This window comes from Chelonoidis abingdonii, chromosome 20 (genome assembly GCF_003597395.2).
Source record: "Chelonoidis abingdonii isolate Lonesome George chromosome 20, CheloAbing_2.0, whole genome shotgun sequence".
In the NCBI taxonomy this organism is placed as follows: domain Eukaryota; kingdom Metazoa; phylum Chordata; order Testudines; family Testudinidae; genus Chelonoidis; species Chelonoidis abingdonii.
Window position 1 is genome coordinate 1,689,012 of NC_133788.1, and position 23,644 is coordinate 1,712,655.

Genomic DNA, 23,644 nt, shown 5'->3' on the forward strand with positions numbered 1-23,644 from the left:
CCTGGTGGTGATGGGAGAGCAAAGAGCAATGGCACCAAGGGGTTGTATTGCATATTCAGAATCTATAGCAGCATATGGCAGTGTGTACTGTCTGACTGCGTGAGTGGCCTGTGGCTGGAGCTTCCTTTTTGCTCTGTAGAAGTGAGCAGGAATCTCCTTCAAGTCTGTGCGAGAACCTTAGCTCTCTGACTTACTTGTGATTGAGAGGACACAGTTACTGCCAAGCTATGACTATGCTGTAATTTGTACTGCACGGACAGCAAGCTTGACACTGTTGCAGAGCATGCAATAAGCAGCAGACTCTATTCCCAAGGCAGCTTATAATGACTAGAACAATAGGAGTTAGTCAAAAAGACCTCCTAAGGTCTCTTCCAACCCTAATCTTCTATGATTCTAAAAAAGCAAAGCTGAACAAGGAGTCCATCCTTGATGCCACCTGGTGTGCAACAGTCGTGTGTCTGGCTTACCCTGAAAATTAGATTAATACGGGTCCCCAGTGCGGTGCCCGCGGCTGCCATGGTGCCCGCGGGGGCATCTAAATGCGTCCACGTCCTGGCCGGTGGTGGAGCATCCGCCGACAAGCTGCCGAATGTCTATGGCATTTTGGCGGCGACGCCGACAAGCGATATCATGAAGAGGCATCGCCGCCGAAATGCCGCAGAAATTCGGCGGCATTTTGGCAGATGCTCCACTGCCACCACGGTCCTTCGTCTGGCGCCCACCAGACAAAAAGGTTGGGGATCACTGGATTAATAGATTTATAAATTCCAAGGCCAGAAAGAAACAATGTAATCATCTGGTCTGACCCCTGCATAACACAGGCCAGAAAATGTCCTCAACCGTTCCCTTTGGGCTAGAACGTTTCTTTAAAAAAATAAATAAAAAATCCGATCTTGATTTAAGAATTGCCAGTGTTGGAGAATCCACCAGGTTCCAGTGTAGTTCCAATGGTTAATTCTCCTCACTGTTAAAAATTTACATCTTATCTCCAGTCTGAATTTGTCTAGCTTCAATTTCCAGTCATTGGAGTGTATTAGACCAGTCGCTGCTAGACTGAAGAGCCCAGTATCAAATATTTGTTCCCCATGTAGGTGTTTATAGACTGTGATCAAATCACCCCATAACCTTCTCTTTCTTAAGCTAAATATACCAGGGGTCGGCAGCCTTTCAGAAGTGGTCTGCCGAGTCTTCATTTATTCGCTCTAATTTAAGGTTTTGCATGCCAGTAATACATTTTAATATTTTTAGAAGGTCTCTTTATATAAGTTTATAATATATAACTAAACTGTTGTTGTATGGAAAGTAAATAAAGTTTTTAAAATGTTTAAGAAGCTTCATTTAAAATTAAATTAAAATGCAGAGCCACCTGGACCAGTGGCCAGGACCCAGGCAATGTGAGTGCTACTGAAAATCAGCTCGCGTGCCATAGGTTGCCTACCCCTGAAGTATACTGAGCTCCTTGAGTCTATTGCTATAAGGCACGTTTTCCAATCCTTTAATCTTTCTGGTGGCTTTCCTCTGAACCCTCTCCAATTTATCAGTATCATTGAATATGGACACCAGAACTGGACACACTATTCCAGCGGCAATGCACCACTGTCATATACAAAGGTAAAATAACCTCTCTACTCCTAGTTGAAATTCTCCTGTTTATGCATCCAAGGGTTGCATTAACCCTTTTGGCTACAGCGTGACACTAGGATCCTATGTTCAGCTGATAATTCACCACGATGCCTAAATTTGAGTTCCTGCTTCTCTGGATAGAGTCCCCCATCCTGTAAGCAATCCAGATTGCTTTTTGTCAGCAACCTGTCCTGTTCATTATTTACAGCTCCCCCAATCTGTGTGTTATCTGGAAACTTTATCAGTGATGATGACTTCTGTTTTCTTTCAGGTCATTGATAAAAAAATATTAAATAGTGTGAGGCTAAGACCTGATCCCTGGGAGACCTCCCTAGAAACACACCCACTCAATCATAGAATATCAGGGTTGAAAGGGACCTCAGGAGACCATCTAGTCCAACCCTCTACTCAAAATAAGACCAATCCCCAACTAAATCATCCCAGCCAGGGCTTTGTCAAGCCTGACCTTAAAAACCTCTAAGGAAGGAGATTCCACCACCTCCCTATGTGGTTCCTTGTTGGTAATTACATTTTGAGACCCATCAGTTAGGTATGCTGCCTTATAGGCAATACAGTCCCTTGGAACTGTAATTAGGCTTGGCAGAATTTGATTTACATTTTGATAATTTTTTGGATAATATCTGTGTTTATTGATTACTAAAAATTAAAAAAAAGCTTAAAACCCATAATTTTGTGCAACTGTGAAAATTTACGATTGTGGGAAATTACAGGGGGTGTCAGACAATAATTATTTACTGATTAGATGTTGAGATTCAGAAAGTTGAAGCCTTCTAGCAGCTGAAACACAAACTGTCAACATCATATCTCAAAATGTGCGAAGTAAATAGCCTAAAATCAGTCCAATAATTTCTCAATTGGCATTTTTGCCTGTGTAACTTTGTTATTGATGGTTTGGGTATGTTGGGTGAAATCGATGTTTATCAACATTAACTGATACGAATCTAATCCTTCTAAACCTAAATATAACACAGCACGTACCTATACATGGTACATACCCTCTGATCTGCTGTGTGGGGGTTCTGGCTTTTGAGGGGAGGTATTCCAGCCTCCCATTGACTCTCCTCTTTGAATCAGAGATCCTACTGAGATTATAGTTACCAGTGATGCAGATTGTGTGGTGATGGTCTGCTTTCAGACAGGCAGGTTAACTACGGAGTAGTTATAAATTCCTTGAGCTCATTGCAGCAGCAGGCAGAAATGCCACCTTTGCAGTCTGGGTAAGCACAAAGGAAACTGCCCTTTCCTCTTGGATAGTCACATGCACCTTTATAGCCTCTAGGCAGGACTGCTGCACCCTGGTCAACTGGCCACCTGGAGGACCGAGTTCTAGTGAAACCCCTTTATGCTACTCTGGCTGTGCAGAGGAGACTGAGTGAGTGTAAGGTCCCTTTGTACAGCTAGTGTGGTGTAATTGGGTCTGGAAGCTAATTCAGAATGCAGCAGCCCATGTAAGAGGGACAGGCTGATCTAAGCACATACCCCAATGCAGAGTGCTCCCTATCTACTTTAGGACTTGAACCCAATCTGTGTGCTTGTCTTTGAGGCCTTTAATGGGGTAGCAATGAACAGGCTTTCTCTCTCCACACCATTGCAGCAGCTGTAATCAGCAGGGAAGGGATGCTGAATTTTAGAAGTCTCCCAGGTAAAACATGTGGGGCCTTTTTAGGATGCTGTGTAAATGCGGATCATGAGACACCTGATTGTCGGAAAAGATGAGGATGTCATTCAGATAAATGACTACATAGAGATCTAACATATGGCTGAAGATGTCGTTTATGAAGTGCTGGAATGTTGCTGGGGCATTGCACAGGCCGAACAGCATGACCAGGTAGTCGGGATCCAGACCAAATGGTAGGCCCCGCAAAGGTCCAGTTTAGTAAAAACTTTTGTGGAGTGGAGTCTGTCAAAAAGCTCATTGAGGAGGAATGGGTATCAGTTTGAATTGTGATTCTGTTTCACACCCAGTAGTCAACACAAGGCCCTAACAATCCGTGGGGGTGGTTTTTTGTTTTCTTTTTTTTTTTAACCAAGAAAATTGGTACCCAGCTGGAGGCATGGAAGGCTGGAGCTTGATGGGACAGTTGTAGCTGTGAAGGGGTGGCAAAATGTTTGTGTTCTTTTTGTTGAACAGCAAAATTCTTGTATTTAATCAGTAACGTAGAGGCAGCGGATGGGGTCTCAGAGGGTAAGGAGACTCCTTGGGGATTAAATGACTCAGACTCAGAATCTCTAGTATGAGGTAAAATGAACTATAAGGGGTTCCCAGTCTAAGGTCTCTACAGTTGGTTTTCAGGAGACAGAATTGTCAGCAATATGGGAATCCAAAATGTATTGTCCCTGCCCACCAACAAATGCAGAGGCTTGCCAGGCTGTCTACTCGGCAGCCTCCTCCGCCTGTGTCAACTGGCTCAAGAGCTCTGGGCTGGTGGTCGGGGATGAGTGGCAGACGAGCTCCCTCCCACTTGCGCTTCAGGCCATCTGGTGGAGCGCGGGTCTGCTGCTCTGTCTCAGCGTTTACCTTTCTGCCACGCATCCGCCTCCGCCTCCGCCAGAAGACTGGTATGGTTTAATGGGCAGGGTGACGGAGCTGCTCCGGGAAAGGACAAGACTACTCTGGTGCCTCTCCCTCTGAGGCACCTTAATCAGCTAGTCCTGTCCATGCTCTGGTACTGACTCAACACCCTGGTCCCGGCCCCAGGCTTCCTGGCCCACCTCCAGATGGTGATTCTGGAGTTCTTTTGGCCAGGACTGCACTGGGTCTCTGCAGGGGTCCTCCACCTACCCCTGGAGGAAGGAAGGCAGGGCCTGAAGTGCCTATGCACTCAGGTCCATGTCTTCTGCCTCCAGGCCCTGCAGAGGCTTCTTTATGGTGCAGGTAGTCCGGCGTGGACAGTACTGGCGCACGCCTTCTTCCGCCGCTTCCGAGGGCTCCGATACGACCGGCAGCTCCTTTATCTCAATCTGAGGGGTCTTCTGCAAGACCTCTCCGGGCTGCCGGTCTTCTGCCAAGACCACCTCCGGACCTGGAAGCTGTTCTCAGCGACTAGGTCCATGGCGGCCACTGGAGGAGCAGATCTACTCACAGAGCTCCTGCTGCACAACCCCTAGCTCCGTGTGCAGGTGGCAGAGTCCCCCTGGTGCGCCAGAGGTTGCTCCTGGCAGAAGTCATCAGGGTTGGAGATCTCCTGGACTACAACAGGGGAGAATGGCTGGATCCCCTGACGCTTGCTCAGCGCATGGGGCCTCCTACTCCCCAGCACGTACTTCAGGAAGCGAGGGCTGCTTTGCTGCCCACTGCTCGGGGCTGCCTCCACCGGGTCCTGCGAGAGAGCATGCCCCGCCCACCCTCGACCCCAGGCCCTCCAGACCTTTTCATCGGGCCCCTGCCCTGTGGACCCAACTGGCCCCTTCACTGTGAGACAGCTGCACGATCTACAGTCGGTCTGCTTCCAAACTGTGCTAAGGAAACATCTATATACGTTCGTGCTCCACACCCTTTGCTTCCTCACCCTCACGTCTCGCCCCGACGCAAGGTGGCGGAATCTCCTGCCACTTCTAGAGGGTGAGGAGCCCCGGTGGGACAGCCTATACTCTGCTCTGGTCCCGAGGCCTGCCAGGGATATCAGCTGGCGGATCCTTCATGGAGCCGTGAGCACAGGCGTGTACTTGTCCGGGACAGGGGTAAACCACGCCATCTGCCCCTTTTGCGGCGGGAGGGAAACCCTGGTGCACATTTACTTGGAGTGCGCCAGGCTGCAGCCCCTGTACCATCTCCTCACAAATATTTTGTTAAGATTTTGGTTGTACTTTTCCCCTCACCTTTTTGTTTATGCACTCTCTATCTGTGGCCCCACAAAATCATGGGACCTCCTGGTCAGTCGCCTCCTGGGCCTGTCTAAAACGGCCATCTGTAAAACCAGGGAGAAGAGATTGGCTGATGGGGTCTCCTGTGACTGGGACCTTTTTCCGATCCTCTGTCCATTCATGCATCTGGGCAGAGTTCCTCTGGCGGCGTCTCCTGGCTCCCTTGACGCCTTCGAGGAGCGGTGGGCGCTGTCGGGGATTCTCTGCTTGGTGTCCCCTTCAGGTTCCCTTTGTTTGACCCTTTGACCTCACTCCTGTCCCTGTTATCTCATTAGTTGTCCCCTGGAATTATTTGCTTTCCAGGCCCTGTGGATCCTCCCCTTAGGTTCAGGGGAGAGTCCTTTAGCAGTGGGCAGGCTCTGCCTGCCCACTTCCTGGTTCCCAGTAGGAACAAATGCAGAGGTAGTGAGTCCAGAGCATGCTGAGAACTACTGGAAAGCGTGGTGTCAGATAAATCTATACTGGAGAGTCTCTTGGTGATCCTGCAATCCAGTGCTTAATTTTCCTGGCAACTCTAGGCTTGCTGCATCAGTTATGAATGTAAAAAAAACTGTTTGAGCCCCAGCACCTCTTGCATTACAAATTAAGCATTGGTGCAATCTGGTGGATAACCAGTCTTGATGAAAGGTGCAAGCTGTCAATACTCTCCACCAAGATCAGAGAGTCCTTGCGTTGGGTGGGGATCTGATGTACTTGTGCAAAGTCCTGATTCATGAAATCATCTGAGGTACCTGAATCCACCAGTACCTCTGAGATGGAGGACTGTTGGACTTGCAGAGGGAGATGGAGATGTCGGGACCTACTCGGTTGTTGCCAGCAGACAGGTGCTGATGCTGGGTACCAAGGAGAGGTGGAGAGCACCGCACCAGCCTGGACCCCTGTCAGGGGCTGGTGTTTGCCATTCCCTGATGACAGTGCAGATTGGACCTTAGCAGGGCAGCCCAAAGTGGAATGTCCTGGTCTTCCACAGTAATAGGCATAGCCCCAATGTAGCTTTCTCTTTGCATCAGAGAGATCAAGCTGCAGGGGGTCAGGCTGTGGGGAAGACACTGAGGGTTGGTGGGCCAAAGATGGCAGGACTGGGGGGAGTCGGGAAACCGACCTTTCCTGACAGCATTCCATCAGGCATTTGTCAGCCTTTATGCAAGGTCAATCAAGGCATCCAGACTGGGTGGAAAGTCCAATTGTACCAGCTCATCTTGATTGTGAGACAGGCCGTGGATTCCTAACGTTACTGCCTATTGGAAAATGCCTTTTAGTTCACTACTGACCACATAGCACTCTAGTTGAAGGCACCGAAGAAGACCAACCCTCGAATAATGCATTGGCATGTGTCACTGCTACCCTATAAGTTCCAGGTCAACCACTGAGCCGGAAAAGCTTAGCATAGTGCCAGATTTTTCCCCCATGATGGGTTACTCTGATTCACACCCTCTCCCTCAGGACTGGAATAGGGGTGACAGGTAAATAAACCTGCTCTGATGACCTAGAGCTGCTGTGGGCAGGGCTGCCCCTGCCCCTCCAGCCCTGCGAGTCATCTTGGGGTGGAATAAGGGTTGAAAAGCAGGAAATACCAGGTAGTTGGTGGGCAGCCCTGCGGGAGAGCAGACATAAGAATGGCCATACCACAGGTCCATCTAGCTCATTATCCTGTCTTCTGACAGTGGCCAGTGCCAGGTGCCCTAGAGGGAATGAACAGAACAAGTAATCAGCAAGTGATCCATCCCATTGCCCATTCCCAGTTTCTGGCAAACAGAGGCTAGCGCTACAGCTCCCAAGAGGAACCCCAGGAGAGCTACAGAGAACTAGCCTTCCAAAAGGCCATTCACTGATTGCCCATGTGTACAGGGGGACAGGATGCTATGATATACCAACAGCAGGAGAGGCTTGGTGCATCTGGGACTATGCTAAGAAGGACTTTGAGAGTGGGAGCCAGGGCCTTCCCCTCCCCCTAAACTCGAACTGTTCAGCTTAATGTAGTATTGAGGGGACTCCTGTTTGTGTGGAGTGGTTTAGTGGTGGTTAGACAGCAGGAGGTATTGGTCAGTTACCTGAAAATTGTGACAGCTGCTCTGTCTCTTCTCCATGAGTGTTAGTCCTATTGTCTTACCAGATCCATTTACCTTTTCCTAAAAGTCCTCTAACTTCAAATGATGCCGTATGCTGTTTCCATTCCAGATTACACATGAGAAAACTCTGTTAAGAGCGTTTTAAAGTTGTGAAGTCAAGGCTCACAGGTTAGGAAATGCTAGAATAAAGGCTGCCTGTGTCATAAATGGGTAGCTAAGGGTTAATGTCTCTTTCACCTGGAAAGGGTTAACAAACAACACCTGACCAGAAGACCAATCAGAAAACAAGATACTTTCAAATCTCAAGGGAGGGAAGTTTGGGTGTGGGTCCTTTGTTCTGTTTCTGTGTGCTCTCTAGGCTCTGAGGGTGATCACACTATCTCCAGGCTCTCTAATCTTCTGTTTCCAATGTCCTTTCTTTTTTCCCCTCCCAGTCTTTCCCGAGAGAGAGAGAGTAAATCCTGGCACAGAGATTCCTAATCCCTTGAGCCTCAACTAGAAAAGAAAATCAGAACATCGTTTAAAAAAGAAGCTTTTAATAAAAGAAAAAAAAAGAACATAAAAATGTCCTCTGTTACAAAAATTTTTTTTTCCCAGATTTAGGCGGGGGATAAAGTGTCATAATTCTCCATCTCAGGGTCTCCTCGCGAGTGCTTTCTTCACACTTCCTTTTTTTTCAAAGAGGTAAATATGGGCGGAAATAAAAAAACCCAGTGGAGCCTTGATGGCCGTACATGGAGTCCTTTTTCTTCTAGAATACAAAAAACCCAGAAAAAAAATTACAAGTGGTGTGGACAACATTCTATCCCAGTGCCCCACTACCCTACGTGCACTATGCTATCAAATAACCTCAAAAGAAAAACACAAATGGAGATATAAAAGTCTCACTTCATCCTGTCTTCTTCTACCCGGCCAGGGTACGCCTTACAAAATTGGACAAACTAAAAGACTATAAGATGGGCTAGAAGAAAGACACCCTGGATGATAGCAAGCGTCAAGAGTCACCTCTACAGAAGCACTAGAGAAGCACACGCAGAAAAATCTAGTGAACATATAAAAGACCAACAGCCAACCAAGAAACTTCTCACAGAACATCATTGAGCTCTTGAAGACAGTAATACATTGAATCTCGTATTGGTCTTTATCTAACGTCAGAGGTTTGATTGGTGCTAACCCCTTATACGCAATAAGGTGAATGAACCGCAGATCTTGACACTCTTGCACTAACCCATTAATATAGTACGCACAAAGTGTCTAAACCAGAGGTCCTCCAGTTATCTCTAGCATCTTACACACCTTAAGGTCACTGATGAACCACTTGACTTCCAACAAACCTATATAGGCAAACGCTCTTAAACTCCAGAAGATAGGCTTTACTTCACTCCGCTCGTCGTGTGATACATTCTGGAAATTGGCAAACACGTGCAATCGTAGGGTCAATGCATTATGGAAGGTTATGACGTAGGTTATAGGAATAATAGAGAGTTGTAGAGAATAGGGATGCATGGATAGATGATCCTCCATCCAGGATCTAACGAGCCAGTGGAGAAAAGAGACAGAAAGCCATACAGCTGTCCCAGCAACATAATTCACGTCGATAAAACTGCCCTCACCACATAGATCTTCCTCCTCATCCTGGCCCCTGCATTAAAAATTAGTCGAATGGCCTCTCTTTTTTCCTCTTCCTGCTCGCAGTGCTGCTCCTGCAGAAAAAGAAACAGTAATTTCCGTATTATGTGTGAAGAGATAGGAGGTTTGGTCACGTTACCTTGAAATTGTGACAGCTGCTCTGTCTCTCTCATGAGGTTAGTCCTATTGTCTTACCAGATCCATTACCTCCTAAAGTCCTCTAATTCAAATGATTGCCGTATCTGTCCATTCCAGATTACACATGAGAAAACTTCTGTAAGAGCGTTTTAAAGTTGTGAAGTCAAAAAAAAAAAAAAAAATGGCTCACAGGTTAAGGAATGCTAGAATAAAGGGCTGCCTGTTGTCATAAATGGGTAGTAAGGTTAATGGTCTCTTTCACCTGGAAGGGTTAACAACAACCACCTGACCAGAAAAGACATCAGAAAACAAGATTACTTTCAATCTCAAGGAGGGGAAGTTGGGTTGTGGGTCTTTGATTCTGTTCTGTGTGCTCTCTAGGCTCTGAGGTATCACACATCTCCAGGGCCTTCTAATCTTCTTTTCCAATTGTAAGTATGGAAAGACAATATAGCTTTTACATTGTTTTTCGGTTTTGCCAAGTGTGTAGTTTTGCTGGAAATGTTTAACATTGTATTTTTTCTGACTAGGCTGTTTAATTCATTTTTTTAATAAGTTAACAGACCCTGATAATATTTTCACTTGATTACAGAGACGATTTTATGTTCTTTTTTTTTCTTTTTATTAAAAAGCTTCTTTTTAGACCTGTTTTGATTTTCTTTCTAGTGAGGCTCAAGGGGATAGGATCTCATGTGCCAGGATTACTCTCTCTCTCTCGGGGAAAGACTGGGGGGGAAAAAAGAAGGAAGGGGGAAGGTGAATTGTCCTCTGTTTTGTAATTCAAGGACTTTAAGTACAGTAATCTTCCAGGGTAACCCAGGGAGGGGAAGCCAGAGAGGAGGTAAAGAGGGGGGAAGGGAAGTGGGTTATTTCCATTTGTTGTGAGACTCAAGGCATCTGAGTCTTGGGGACCCCAGGGAAGGTTTCGGGGGGACCAGAGCGTACCAGGCACTGGAATTCCTGGTTGGTGGCAGCGTTACAGGTTCTAAGCTGGTAATTAAATTTAGAGGATTCATGCAGGTACCCAACTTTTGGACGCTAAGGTTCAGATTTGGGAATTATACCTTATGACAGCCTGTGTGCCCTGAATTGACTCCTTTGTATGATATAGCCTTTTAACTACTTGATCACACCCTATTTTTCCCCTCTGGATTCTCCCCTCCTCCCTACCAGCTCTGTGTCTGATCTGTCATCCCCCCTGCCCATGTTCCCTTTCCTCCCAGTCTTTCTTCCTGCCCTGCCCCTTTTCCCAGTCTCTTTGTCCAGCCACTCCCAGTTCTCCCTGCATGCTCTGTCTCCTTATCAGATCTGCCTCTCCTCCTCTGCCGCTCCCAGTCTTCTGGCCCAGCTAGTCCTCGTTCTCATGGGCTGGCCAAGAAATCAGATTCCTTTTATTTCTCCATGTGATACCTGGTGGACTGTTTCCCATGTTCTACCTGCCAGCTGGGAGCAGCTTCCACCTCTTCACTCTGAGTCTCCTGGCTGACTAGGCAGGCTTGACTCTCTGTTTTTATGCTGGGACTGTTCTCCTGACTTCTCTTACACTGCAAAGGCTCTGTCAAGTCTGGAGCCTTCCCTTTGGGCATCTCGGGCAACCAGAGATGACATACCCCTTGAGTATTAGCTCGTGCATGCTCATGTCACCTTGCATGCTCAGTTCAGGTTTCTGATCTTGAACCAATCTTCAAAGAGTAAAACATCCTTTCCAGATCCAGTGGCTTTCCGTTTATCTGGATAATGCTGTCTCTCCATTCAAGGTTTTGGATAGCCAGAGTTGAAGTGTCTCAGTGATAATGCCTCAGTCACTGGACACTGGCCTCAGTGTTGTTGCTGTTCATGAAGTTACAGAGGCCAAGTCTTTTAAGTGACTGGGGACTTTGCTTGCCTAACGAGACACCTCCAGGAGGCCTGGTGTTCAGATGCAGGTGCTCGGCACTTTCCAGAGTTCAGACCCCTTCTATGGTGTCTCACGTTTGGCACCCCCAAAATCACATATTGCTCTTGAAAATCATGGCCTGGATGTTTAAGATGTTCATGCCGGGACATTTCAGTGTTGTTTTGATTATTTTCTGCTCATAAACCTGTCTAACCAAGGCTGCTGCTCTTTCCTCCTGGCTGCCCAGAAGTTGGAGCAGAAAGGGAAAAGAAAGGGAGTAGGTAGGGATCTGCCCTGCCCATCTCTCCATTGGGGAGTGGACAGAGTATTGGGGAGAGAACATTCGTTCCTAGGAGAAGCAGTTCACCCTTGAGATGGGTGTCACAATGAGAGGCTGGTTGCCCTGACAGAGGCACTTCTGTTAGTCTGGAGATGAAGATGAAGCCAAATAGCGAGGTTAATTGTCACAGGTTGTGTGCTCTTGGTAACCTTACATATGCTAATCCTTTTCTGGACAGGCGTTGTGTGCACCCTGCAGTACTGTTACCTTCTGCCTACAGCCTTTATACTGGTTTCTTTTCTTTTTGCTGTAGGTGAGTCTGGAGGAAGATAGAGAGAGGGAGAAAACCATCTGGATTTGAATTGTGAGATCTGGACCCAAGCCTTGTAATGATGGTGAGTACTTTCTCTAGTCTCTCTGTCTCTGCCTTTTGTTCATGTCTCTCTACTTTCTTCAGAGCTTTACCCTCTCTCCCTGTAGTAACTGGAAACTCGGAGTCCAGGCACCTACCTTTTGCATCTTAGACACAGCCAATGTGGCTGCATCTGAGGTGTTCCAAGCTGTGGCAATAGCATCTGAAGTAGGAACCAAACTGCTGGGGAACGGAGAATGAATTAAGTAGAAGAAAGGGATCAGAACAAGTGTGTGCCATTGCTTGATGGAACTTAAGTGAGAAGATAGTGTTGTCTGGCAAGAGTTGCGTGCTACCCTCGGCCTCTGGGCACTAGAATTTTCCGACCTTCAACACTGGAGGGCCCTGAGATCCAAGAATTATGCAAGAGGCCCCTTGGCTCTTTTTACAGACCTGGGAGTGGATGCTTAAGTTACTATGTTGCTTTGAGGAGTGATGATGTGACTGCAGAAAAGGTAAAAGTTGGTTTCCTCATCATCTGAGATTATATCATGGTGGGAGGACTTCCCTGGCCATATGATTCCAGGTAGAAGAAGGATGTTAGCCCTAACAAATAAAAGGGGAGTTGATTATATTTTTCAGTTCAAAAAGAAAAAAAAAATGAAAAATGAGCATCTTAAGTCTAAACCCAGACTGTAGGGAAGCTTATATGCAAAAAGAGGGGTGTGTATGTGTGTGCACCCCCATCTGTGAGAGAGGCTGAACATGTATCAGAGCAGAAGTGTCTGTAGGGTATCTGTGTCTGAGAGCTCTGTGGGTATGTCTACACAGCCGGCAACAGGGAGCCTCCTAGCCTCGGTTGAAAGACTTGGGATAAGGGGCTTACGCTAGTGCCCCCTAAAACTAGATGTGTAGATGGTGCTTTGAATCATAGAATATCAGGGTTGCAAGGGACCTCAGGAGGTCATCTAGTCCAACCCCCTGCTCAAAGCAGGATCAATCCCCAAACTTAATCATCCCAGCCAGGGCTTTGTCAAGCCTGACCTTAAAAACCTCTAAGGAAGGAGATTCCACCAGCTCCCTAGGGAAGCCATTGCAGTGCTTCACCACTCTGAGTGAAAAAGATTTTCCTAATATCCAACCTAAACCTCCCCACTGCAACTTGAGACCATTACTCCTTGTTCTCTCATCAGGTACCACTGAGAACAGTCTAGATCCATCCTCTTTGGAACCCCCTTTCAGGTAGTTGAAAGCAGCTATCAAATCCCTCATTCTTCCGTCTGGAGACAACAAGCCAGTCCCTCACCTCCTCATAAGCATAATCTCCAGCCCCCTAATCATGTTTGTGCCCTCCGCTGACTCTTCCAAAATTTCCACACCCTCTGTATGTGAGGCATGAACTGACAAGTACTCAGAAGGCCTCAAACGAAAGAGCGAAGATGCACATCCCTCGATCGCAATGCCCACTATACAGCCCAAAAAGCGTAAGCTCTGCAAAAGGCAACACGTGACTCATATCCATGGAGGGAAGCCAGTGGTCTAGCATTAGCGCTAAATCCATTGAGTCCAATCCGTGAGAGGGGCCACTTAAGGAGTGGGAGTGGGCGTTAGCTGGGGTTGGACAAGATATCTCTGATCCTGCCAACCCTAAAATCATGATTCTCATCCACTAACCCTCCGTCGCAGAACGCTTCCAAACAATCGTCTCCTATCGTGACAGTGAATGAGCCTGTCCCATGCAGGACCTGCACTTGTTCCTGTGAACCTCAGCAGGTCTTGGCCCACCTCTAATTGTCAGCCCCTGTACTTACCAACACTGCTACATTTATGTCATCGGCAAACTCGAAGTGCAGTCCACGCACCCAGACCATAAGAAATATGAACAAAACTGCCCCAGGAACAGCCCTGGGCACTCCGAAACCACTTACCAACAAAATGGAGCCATGATCACTACTGTTGAGCCAGACTAAACAGCTTCGTCCGCCTTATAGCCATCACATGCTGCCCATACGCTTAACTTGCTGGCACGATACTTGCGAGACCAAATCAAAACAGCTTGCTAAAGTCAACGAATAACACATCCACTGCTTTCCTCTCATCCACAGAGCCAGTTATCTCCTCATAGAAGGCAATTAGGTTAGTCAGACATGACTTGCCCTTGGTGAATCCATGCTGACTGTTCCTGATAACTTTCCTCTCCTCTAATGCTTCAGAATTGATTCCTTGAGGAACTGCTCCATGATTTTTCCAGGGACTGAGGTGAGGCTGACTGGCCTGTAGTTCCCCGGATCCGCCTTCTTCCCTTTTTTAAAAGATGGGCTCTACAGTAGCCTTTTTTCGGTCATCTGGGACCAACCCCGTTCGCCATGAGTTTTCAAAGATAATGGCCAATGGCTCTGCAGTCACATCTGCCAACTCCTTTAGATCCTTGGATGCAGCGCATCCGGCCCGTGGACTTGTGCTTGTCCAGTTTTTCTAAATAGTCCCGAACCACTTCTTTCTCCACAGAGGGCAGGTCACCTCCTCTCCATACTGTGCTGCCCAGTATAGCAGTCTGGGAGCTGACCTTGTTTGTGAAGACCGAGGCAAAACAATCATTGAGTTAATTAGCTTTTTCCACATCCTCTGTCACTAGGTTGCCTCCCTCATTAAGTAAGGGGCCCACACTTTCCGTGACTTTCTTCTTGTTGCTAACATACCTGAAGGAACTCTTCTTGTTACTCTTGACATCTCTTGCTAGCTGCAACTCCAAGTGTGATTTGGCCTTCCTGATTTCACTCCTTTATGCCTGAGCAATATTTTTATACTCCTCCCTGGTCATTTGTCCAATCTTCCACTTCTTGTAAGCTCTTTTTTTGCGTTTAAGATCAGCAAAGATTTCACTGTTAAGCCAAGCTGGTCGCCTGCCATGTTTACTATTCTTCCTACACATCGGGATGGTTTGTTCCTGCAACCTCGATAAGGATTCTTTAAAATACAGCCAGCTCTCCTGGACTCCTTTCCCCCTCATCTTATTGAAGTTGTTGCTCGGCTGGAGCTTGGGCTTTGTAGCTAGGGAGAGAGGTGGGCTTCTGAGCCCAAGCTGCAGCACAAAGCACTGTCTGTACAGCTACTTTAGAGAGCTAACGTGAGCCCTGCTAGCCTAAGTCTGTCAGCCTGGTCTGGGCGGTTTCTTGCCATGGACTGAGTAGCTATACTCTGTGTGAGAGACAGCATATTGATTTTAAAGGAAAATATCATTCCAGATTAACTGGATCAGTTTTTGGTCAATGACAAAAATAATTATTCAAAGGCAGATGGTAAGATTGATTTTAGGAGAGTATATGGTACAGCACCTCTTGGAAACCTCACTGATTCATTTGCTTGGAAATTTGCACCATGACCTGTGTTGAAAACTGACTCATGGAAGGTAAACAGTGCATCAAGTAGCAATGCATGGAGCTGGAGGAAGTGTCCTCTGGGTACCATGGCGGTTGGTGTTCAGTTCAGTCCAGTTAAAATCTTCATGAAAAGAAATATGTCGTTTTAATTCCAGGCTGAGGCACGATACCAGGAGGTGAGGATCAGAAGTCAGGAGTAAGTAAACACCAGACCAGTGGTCTGAGGCAGTTGTATGGACAACTTCCGTTTTCCTCCACTGGCTTAAATAGGAGCTGGGGCCCAATCAGAGTGTATGGGTCAGTGCTTGTGCCCCAGCTTGGTTTCGTGGACCCTGTGAGCTGCCAGGTGGAGAATTGTAGTGTGGTGGCTCCCAGAAACCCCACAGTCCTGGGTTCAAGACCCAAAGGGGCTGACGTTATCTCCATGAAACTGAAGCCTGGCTAGGAGTGTTACATTGCAGTGTAAAACACTTACAATTAAAATGCTCCTTAAACCTTGATAACTTTATCATGTTTTGATTTCTACATATTTTAATTTGCAGCCTTAATGTAGCATCAACTCAGGTTTCTGCAGTGAATTTTCTTATTTGCTCACAGATAATAAATCCTGTGGCACGAGGAGGCTGTGCTGAGCTCCACAGGTCAATGTCCAGCCCACACAGCCTAACATGATACTGTCACAGCCCTGCTAGGCAGTGGGAACCATATTGGTGTGGGCCCAGAGGGTTGTGCACTTCAAACAGCCAGCTACCTGACTGCAAGGGCTAGGCATCGAATTTTCATCCATTATAACTGTGGAAGGTTAAATCTGTTTTTGGGTCTGCCTGGTGACTTTTCCTGTTGAAGGTTCGGGCCCCACCAAAGAACCGCGACCTGTTAAAGTGAAAACACTGGTCCTCACACTTTTCATGCTCTAAATTTTTTGTGTGTACTCTCATCACTGAAAAATAGCTGAATAGATTTATCTGTAACTTGAAAACTCGCCACTTGTCTTATGCCTGTACATGGTGAGTTTCAGTGGAAAAGGAGATTATGAGCAGGTGAAAATGGGTTATAATGAAAGTACCTGGACCTGTATAGTGGTAGCAGCAACACAAATTAGAATAGTAAAAGTAAGCATCATTACAGGAGATGGCAGATTGGATATTGAAGTCCGCATCGGAATAGCAAGAATGAAAGAGTCTTCTTAACAATCTAGAACTAGTATAAACAACATGCTCATGAATCCTCAGATGAGACTGAATTGGGAGGAATTTCAAACAGCAGTGAGGAAAGAAGATTACAAACGGATGTGGAGGAAGTAGGAATGTGGCCACAAAGTAACAAAATGAGATTGGGAAAACCTTTCTGAGGGAAAATAATCCAAACCTTACAAAATCAATGGGAGGGAAGTAAGCTAGAAAGCAGTAATGCTGAAAGAAACCAGCTGCAGAGGTATTGGGGATAGTAAATCAGATAAGAGTTTGAATGTAACAGTACCTGCAGAGTGATCGTGTCTCAGAGCAGGTAGACGGCAAATCCCTCTTTGCATGGTTCTAATGAGACTAGACCAGAAGCATTATATTCAATTATATTCAGTTTTGTGCCCATTTTTACTAAAAGGGTATCAACATGGTGAGGGGAGCTCCGTGAGGGGCAGCAAAAATGATCAAAGGGCAGGAGAGTTTTAATCTCTTTGAATTTGAAAGTGCTAACTATGTCTATTTTAACTAAGCAACCATTAGGAAGTAGGACACAAGTTTACAAATATCTTAATCTGTGAAAAGGGAGAGAGAATTATTTAGTCCAACACAAGGAGTAATGAGATGAAATTAAGAAAGGGACAGTTTAGGTAGAATGTCAGGAAAACTTTCCTACCCATGAGATCAAAGAAATGGCAGAATCTCCCAAGGGAATTGGAGGAAGCCTCCGTGGTTGGTCTATTATCACTTCCATTTCAGGGTTTAATAGTAGCTCAATCCTACAGCCTGTACTCTCACAAAATTGGCAGTTATTTCAGTGCCTTGCAGGTTCAAGTGCTTGGAGAGCCTACATAGAGCATGCTCCTGCATTGGCCCTGAGAAACAGAACAATCTGAGAAGTCTGCTGCCTCTAATCTCTCTGATTATGGAGCCGCATTAGCTAGTGGCCATATGAGTCATGCGTGCAACCATTGTCCTATTAGAAACCCTATACTGTGCTCTGCTGTAACGTTACAAGCATCCTCCCCTGGTGTGAAAACCGGTGCACTTTGTGAGGCCAGAGGAGAATTTCTTGCCAAGCTTGAAGAAAATGAATCCAGCCATTTTGGAGCTAGAGAAGTAAAAATACACCTTTGTTAGAAACTCATAAATATTTTATACTTTTCTGTACCCCTTACTGGGAAACAGCCTGGTTTCAAGGCTGCAGACTCTAAAGACCCAACATGCTTTGTAAACTAGGGCAGAGATGAGACTGAGGCAAAAATATATCAGCTTGAATAAATATGCACCATTTTCTCAAAGTTACTAACTGATTCTGCGTGAAGAGCAGCTTTTCCTGCTGGAGTGCATGGCATGAGTGAATGTTCTTGAAGCCCTGAGGTAATGCTCAGCATAGTCACTATTTGGGCAGGGGGGTGGAGAGAATCTCGGGTCCTTTCTCCGATGCTCATACAGCATTATTAATTACTATTCACCGTTGTTAGGAGGGGTACCACTCTGGATGGCATCCCACATGGCGTGGAGATGCCGCAAGCAACATGCAAAGGCCTGGGACATTGTCTGTCTGAGCGACTTGTTTTGGTTTTGGTAACTCCTGAAAAACCTGCTTTTCATAAAATTTCCCTGACCCAAAGCATCCAGTAAGCAAATGTCATGTATTGATTGAAAAGCCTGACTTAGCCTAAAGGCTGGTGGTGTGGCCCAGAGCCTGCCACGCATGGGCCTTTTTGGCCAGTTGTGGGGAACACCCAGAGAGATGCAGTGCCCCCAGGCCTAGAGGCCATACGTCCTGCTTTTAATAGGATAGTCTTGGTTTCGTATGATGTCCTGTTGTCCTGAGAACTTCTTTGGGGACACCAGACATGGCCTGTTCTGTCCTTTCATCAGTCAAAATGTTTGTGTTTTTTCTAACTACAGAAAGTGGTAGAATTAGAATTGTAGAATATCAGGGTTGGAAGGGACCTCAGGAGGTCATCTAGTCCAACCCCCTGCTCAGAGCAGGACCAATCTCAACTAAATCATCCCAGCCAGGGCTCTATCAAGCCTGACCTTAAAAACCTCTAAGGAAGGAGATTCTACCACCTCCCTAGGGAACCCATTCCAGTGCTTCACCACCCTCCTAGTGAAAAAGTTTTTCATAATCTCCAACCTAGATCTCCCCCACTGCAACTTGAGACCGTTACTCCTTGTTCTGTCATCTGCTACCACTGAGAACAGCCTAGATTCATCCTCTTTGGGAACCGCCTTTCAGGTAGTTGGAACCAGCTATCAAATCCCCACTCACTCTTCTCTTCTGCAGACTAAACAATCCCAGTTCCCTCAGCCTCTCCTCAGAAATCATGTGCTTCAGCCCCCTAATCGTTTTTGTTATCCTCTGCTGGATCCTTTCCAATTTTTCCACATCCTTCTTGTAGTGTGGGACTCAAAACTGGACACAATACTCCAGATGAGGCCTCACCAATGTCAAATAGAGGGGAAGATCACGTCCCTCGATCTGCTGGCAATGCCCCTACTTATACAGCCCAAAATGCCTTTAGCCTTCTTGGCAACAAGGGCACACTGCTGACTCGTATCCAGCTTCTCGTCCACTGTAAGCCCTAGGTCCTTTTCTGCAGAACTGCTGCCTAGCGATTCGGTCCCTAGTCCATAACAGTGCATGGGATTCTTCTGTCCTAAATGCAGGACTCTGCACTTGTCCTTGTTGAACCTCATCAGGTTTCTTTTGGCCCAATTCTTTAATTTATCTAGGTCCCTCTGTATCCTATCCCTACCCTCCAGCGTATCTACCACTGCTCCCAGTTTAGTGTCATCTGCAGACTTGCAAGGGTGCAATCATGCCATCCTCCAGATCATTAACGAAGATATTGAACAAAACTGACCCCAGGAACCGTCCTTGCGGCACTCCACTTGATAACTGTTGCCAACTAGACACAGAGCCATTGATCACTACCCATTGAGCGACATAAATTACACCAAGCGTTCATGGTGCTGACCAGTATGAGTACAGTCACTGCCAAAGCTGTGCTGCTGCTCAGAGTAAATGTTAGGGATGTGTTCAGTCCTTCATGGTAAACTCATGCAGACACTAAGTACTGAAAGCCCCCTTCCTCCGAGAGAGTCGTGTGCCTGCCTCGCTCTCTAAAAGTTTTAGTCCTCTACCATCTGCATGTAAACCTACCGAATGATGTGCAAACTTTTGGACGTAGTCTTTTTAAAAACTCTAGACAGGTGGCTCATTTAGTAACGTTAGGGTAGGGCCTGTAGCACGGCAGTTAGAACAGTCTGCAAATCTGGTCCCAGCACAACTGCCGCTTGGTCCAGTTACAGTGTAGTATAGCATGGTCCTTAAACCACCCCCATGGAGACACATCCCAGCCTTGAGTCTGGCTGCAGAAACCCATCGAGTCTCTCTGTGTTACCAGCTGGAGGTGTCTTGTCGTAGCCTTGGGGATGGACAGCTGTGAAGTGTGAGCAGATGCACTGCTGTGGACATGTTTGTAGCACGGCTGGGCCCAAGTGTCTAATCCTGACAGTGAAGTTTGCCTGACATAGTATGTTGTGATTGGCCTGGGCTCGTGCAGTGTCACTCAAACGCCACCTCTTGGTTGTCTAGATTTCTACTTTTTCTCTCTAAACAGAGAGGATTCCTTCTTCAGTTGTGTCTGGGTTTCTTTACCCTGTCATTCATCTCGTCACATGCCAGTTACCTCAGAGGAGTGGTCCCTGACTGTTAGCTCAGGGTGCAGCCAAAAGCACGCTTGCCTTGAACAGAGAAGGCCTGAAGGCCCAGCCTGTTACTTCCTGCTGGTCCAAAGCCCTGGATGTTTTCTAGCGTATTAGGGGGCTGGTGATGCTTGAACAGAACTAGGTGCTGGGAAGGTCGGGCTGTTGTCTGGGCAGTGGAGAGCAGCTGGTGATGGAAACCCCATTGAGACTTTATCTTTAGAATGTTGTGTGTGTGGCTTCTGGCAGGTACTAACTCTGGATCTTTAATTTGGACTCTGGGAAGATTCCTGCCTTTCCCTAGCTCTTGAGGTGATGGTAGAAGCAATGCTCGGGGCGCAACACTGGCCTGTGAGAGCGAAGAGGCTTCTGTTCCGCAGGCTTGTCTGCACTGGAGATATTTTCTGAACATTTCCCACTATTGCTTACCCAGGGCAGCTGCATTGGGGTTGGCAGCATTAGGAGCCCTGGCATAGGCAAGGCTCCGACAGCCATTTTAAACGGTCAGTTTAACACTGTTCAGAGGGGCTGATTGATACAGTGTGAAAAGTGCTGGCAGCCACGGGAGCCTTGTCTGCACTAGGGCTTCCAGCTGTGCTAACGCCAGGGCATTGGCCCCCGGGCTAGCTACATTGTGACCCTGGTGTAGATAAGGCCCATGGGGCAGTACCCCCCAAGTGCTCTGTGCTGTGCCTGGGCAGGGAAGTGGCCATAGAGGGTGTGTACTTGTGAGCTCCCTAGCAAGAGGAAGCTGTAGGGTGAGAGAGGACAGCCCCTTTGTCCCCTCTGCCTGACCAGGCAGAGTTTATCTGCTGGGTGGTGAAGGCTGTGAGCACTGGTAAGTTGCAGTTCAGGGAGGTTTGGGACCCAGTTGCTGTGGTTCTGTGGAACTGAGTATCCCAAAGCAGCAAGCTTGGAGCTGGAGCCAGGCTGTGGTCCCTCCTGGGTGTGGAGGGATGCAGGGTGAGCGCACAAAGCAAGATGCTTGCTATTGTTCCTGCACATTCCTGCACACGCTGTCGCTGTCTGGGTAGCGGGCTGTGTGGCAGGTGCCTCTGGGGGCGTGCTGCAGGCCAGGACTGCATTTCCCAGCAGGCTCCTCTCACTCAGCTTCCAGCTTAGTTTGGAGGGGGGATGTGTCAGCAGAATCCCAGCTCTGTGTGTGGTGGTGGGGAGGGGGTGAATCCTTCTGGCCACTTTGCTGGTGTCTCCATTTTCCATGCAGTCTGTCAAGGAGGCACTCAGATGGCAGAGTCTGCTCTGCTTCCTTAGGAGGTAGGTGGAGTCTCTCCATCCTCCCTCCCTCCCTCCCCCACCTCCATTGTCAGCGGCAGCAGCAGCACCAGCAGGCACACCTGCTGTAGTCGCTTGCAGCAGGGATGCTCCTGCCCTCTTTCGAGGGATGGGCAGGCTGTACTAATCGGGTGTGATTGTGAGAGAGTCGCTGCCGGCAGCAGCAACGGACCAGAGAAGGGCGATGCTGCTTGTGTGCGCCCAGCCCAGCCGTCACCTCTGGAAATGAACATGAGTCTGCCGGGCCGCAGTTCCTGCTCCATGCTCAACTGCTTTGTAAGTGCCTTCGCTTCTCCTCCCTGTTGTCTGTTAAGTGTCTGCATGCAGGGCTGCAGGCCAGGTTTCCTCTCCAGCGCCTGTCGTGAGGCAGGGAAGGGGCAGCCGTCCCAGGTGCAGCCTGTCCTTGAGTTGAGTGTCCTGCAGATCCTCGCTCCCTTCCCTGCTTTGGACCTGCCTGGGCTCGACATGCTGCTCTCGCTCTGCCCCAGCTGCTTTTTCTTGGGGGAAAAGGATCTTCCCTCTCTTGACTTCCATCCCACTGATTCCACGTGCTCCTGGGAGAAGCCCTGGACCCTAATAGTCCTGCAGCGATTGCCTGCAGTTTCCCGAGGCCGCAGTTCTAACTAGCCCATAGCTGTGAGTCGGCCAGGGAGGCCAGACTGAGTGTGCTACGCTGCGCAGACTCCTAGCCAGCCTGTCTGCAGCTGGAAAATTACAGTATGACAGCAGCAAGCACCTGGGGGGAATCCCTGAGTACCCACCCTGCCTGATGCTGCCTGGGAAGGGGATAAATTGGGAGGGGATCCCTGAGCTCCCCTGGCCCCAATGCGTAATGCTGGCTGGGAAGGAAATAAGGAGACACGGCTGGATGAAGCTCTGTTTAGTTCTGTTCCAGGGGCAGCTCCCACCCCTCGCCTGGCATTACTTAGTGGGCTGCACAGTGATGTCTGGTGTGGCAGTCCAGGTACCCCTCCTGGGGGATGGCACACTGCAGCCACCTGGCCATAGGCCTTGCTCACTGTCTGTCTCCTGGAGTGACACCGCTACTGCCTTGCCTTTTGTGCTTTCCTGCTTCATCACTACTTGGCTAGCAGCGAGTGAAGCTGGGTGGGAGCTGACTGCTGGCTTGCAGGGCTCTTGCTCCAAGCCATTGCTGTTCCCCTGGAGACTCTCCAGGGAGCCTGCTCCTCTTCATTACTGGTGACCAATAGGGGCAGAAGCCTGTGCAAGTCTCCCTGTTATCTACATGCAGGCACCTGCAACGTGGCTGGGCACTAGGGAATTAGTGAGTTGGCTTCCAGCCTGGAGTGATGCCATGTTTCTATAGTGACTGAAAGGGAAGTTTCATAGACTTTAAGACCAGAGGGGGCAAGTGGATCATCTAGTAGGCCATGAAGTTTCAGCCAGTGACCTCTGTATAGATCCCAAAGTCTTAAAATAAACCAAAGCATTTCAGTCCCCAAGAGATTAAACTGTGCATACAGGCGGAGAACAGGAGAGACGGAGTTGCTACTGATGGCCACAGCCCCTGCAATGACAGGGACCTGATTAGGTGAGACATGCCCAGCTGGTCCCAGAAGGTGAGCCAGACCCTGTGCTGCAGAGGAAGGTGAAAAAATCCCCAAGATCCCTGCTAATCTGGCATGGGAGGTGAGGGGGAATTCCTTTCCAACCCCAGGTCTGGCGATCAGTTGGGCTCTGAGCATGTGACCAAGACACACTAACCTGGCAGCTAGAAAGGATTTCCTCTATCACCTCAGAGCACTGGTCCAGCTTGCCTGGCGTCCCATCTCCAGTTGTGGAGAATCACTGATGTTTCAGAGGAAGGCAAAAAAAATCCCAGATGTGTAGCCAGTTGTGCATTGAGAAAACAATGCCTTCCTGATCCCTATAGGCAACTGGCTGGCTGAAACCTTGAAGCATGACACGGGATTAGTCATTATCTTAACTCAGAGCTGCAGTGCTATGAGTATATTGAGGGCAATGCAGGCAATCCCATTCGCCCTAAGGCCCAGGAAGGAAGGCGATGAGTAGGGGGACCCACAGATCCATACATTGCAAGGCCAGAAGGGGCCACCACAATTGCTCAACCCAACCCCTGTGCAAACAGGCTGCACAACTTCTTGAAGCTGGATTAAAGCATCTTCTGTAGGTGATGGGAAGAAGGTGGCTCTGAGAACTGGTTTCATACCTATACTGAGCCAACTCCTTAGTA

The 23,644-nt window shown here is 47.9% G+C and overlaps 1 protein-coding gene across 6 annotated transcripts in view; it reads left to right on the forward strand.

The window, feature by feature from the left end:
- Nucleotides 1-23,644, forward strand: part of MTMR4 (myotubularin related protein 4) — a 111,195-nt gene that overhangs the window by 30,579 nt on the left and 56,972 nt on the right. For 5 of the 6 annotated variants that reach the window (XM_032769887.2, XM_032769891.2, XM_032769893.2 and 2 more), the window contains one exon: nt 11,814-11,895. In XM_032769887.2, the coding sequence (XP_032625778.1) occupies nt 11,890-11,895 (6 nt within the window). In that variant the 5' untranslated portion in view covers nt 11,814-11,889. Of the gene's footprint in view, nt 1-11,813; nt 11,896-21,379; nt 21,706-23,644 lie in introns of those variants that run through there. The other variant, XM_032769886.1, reaches the window with a different exon arrangement.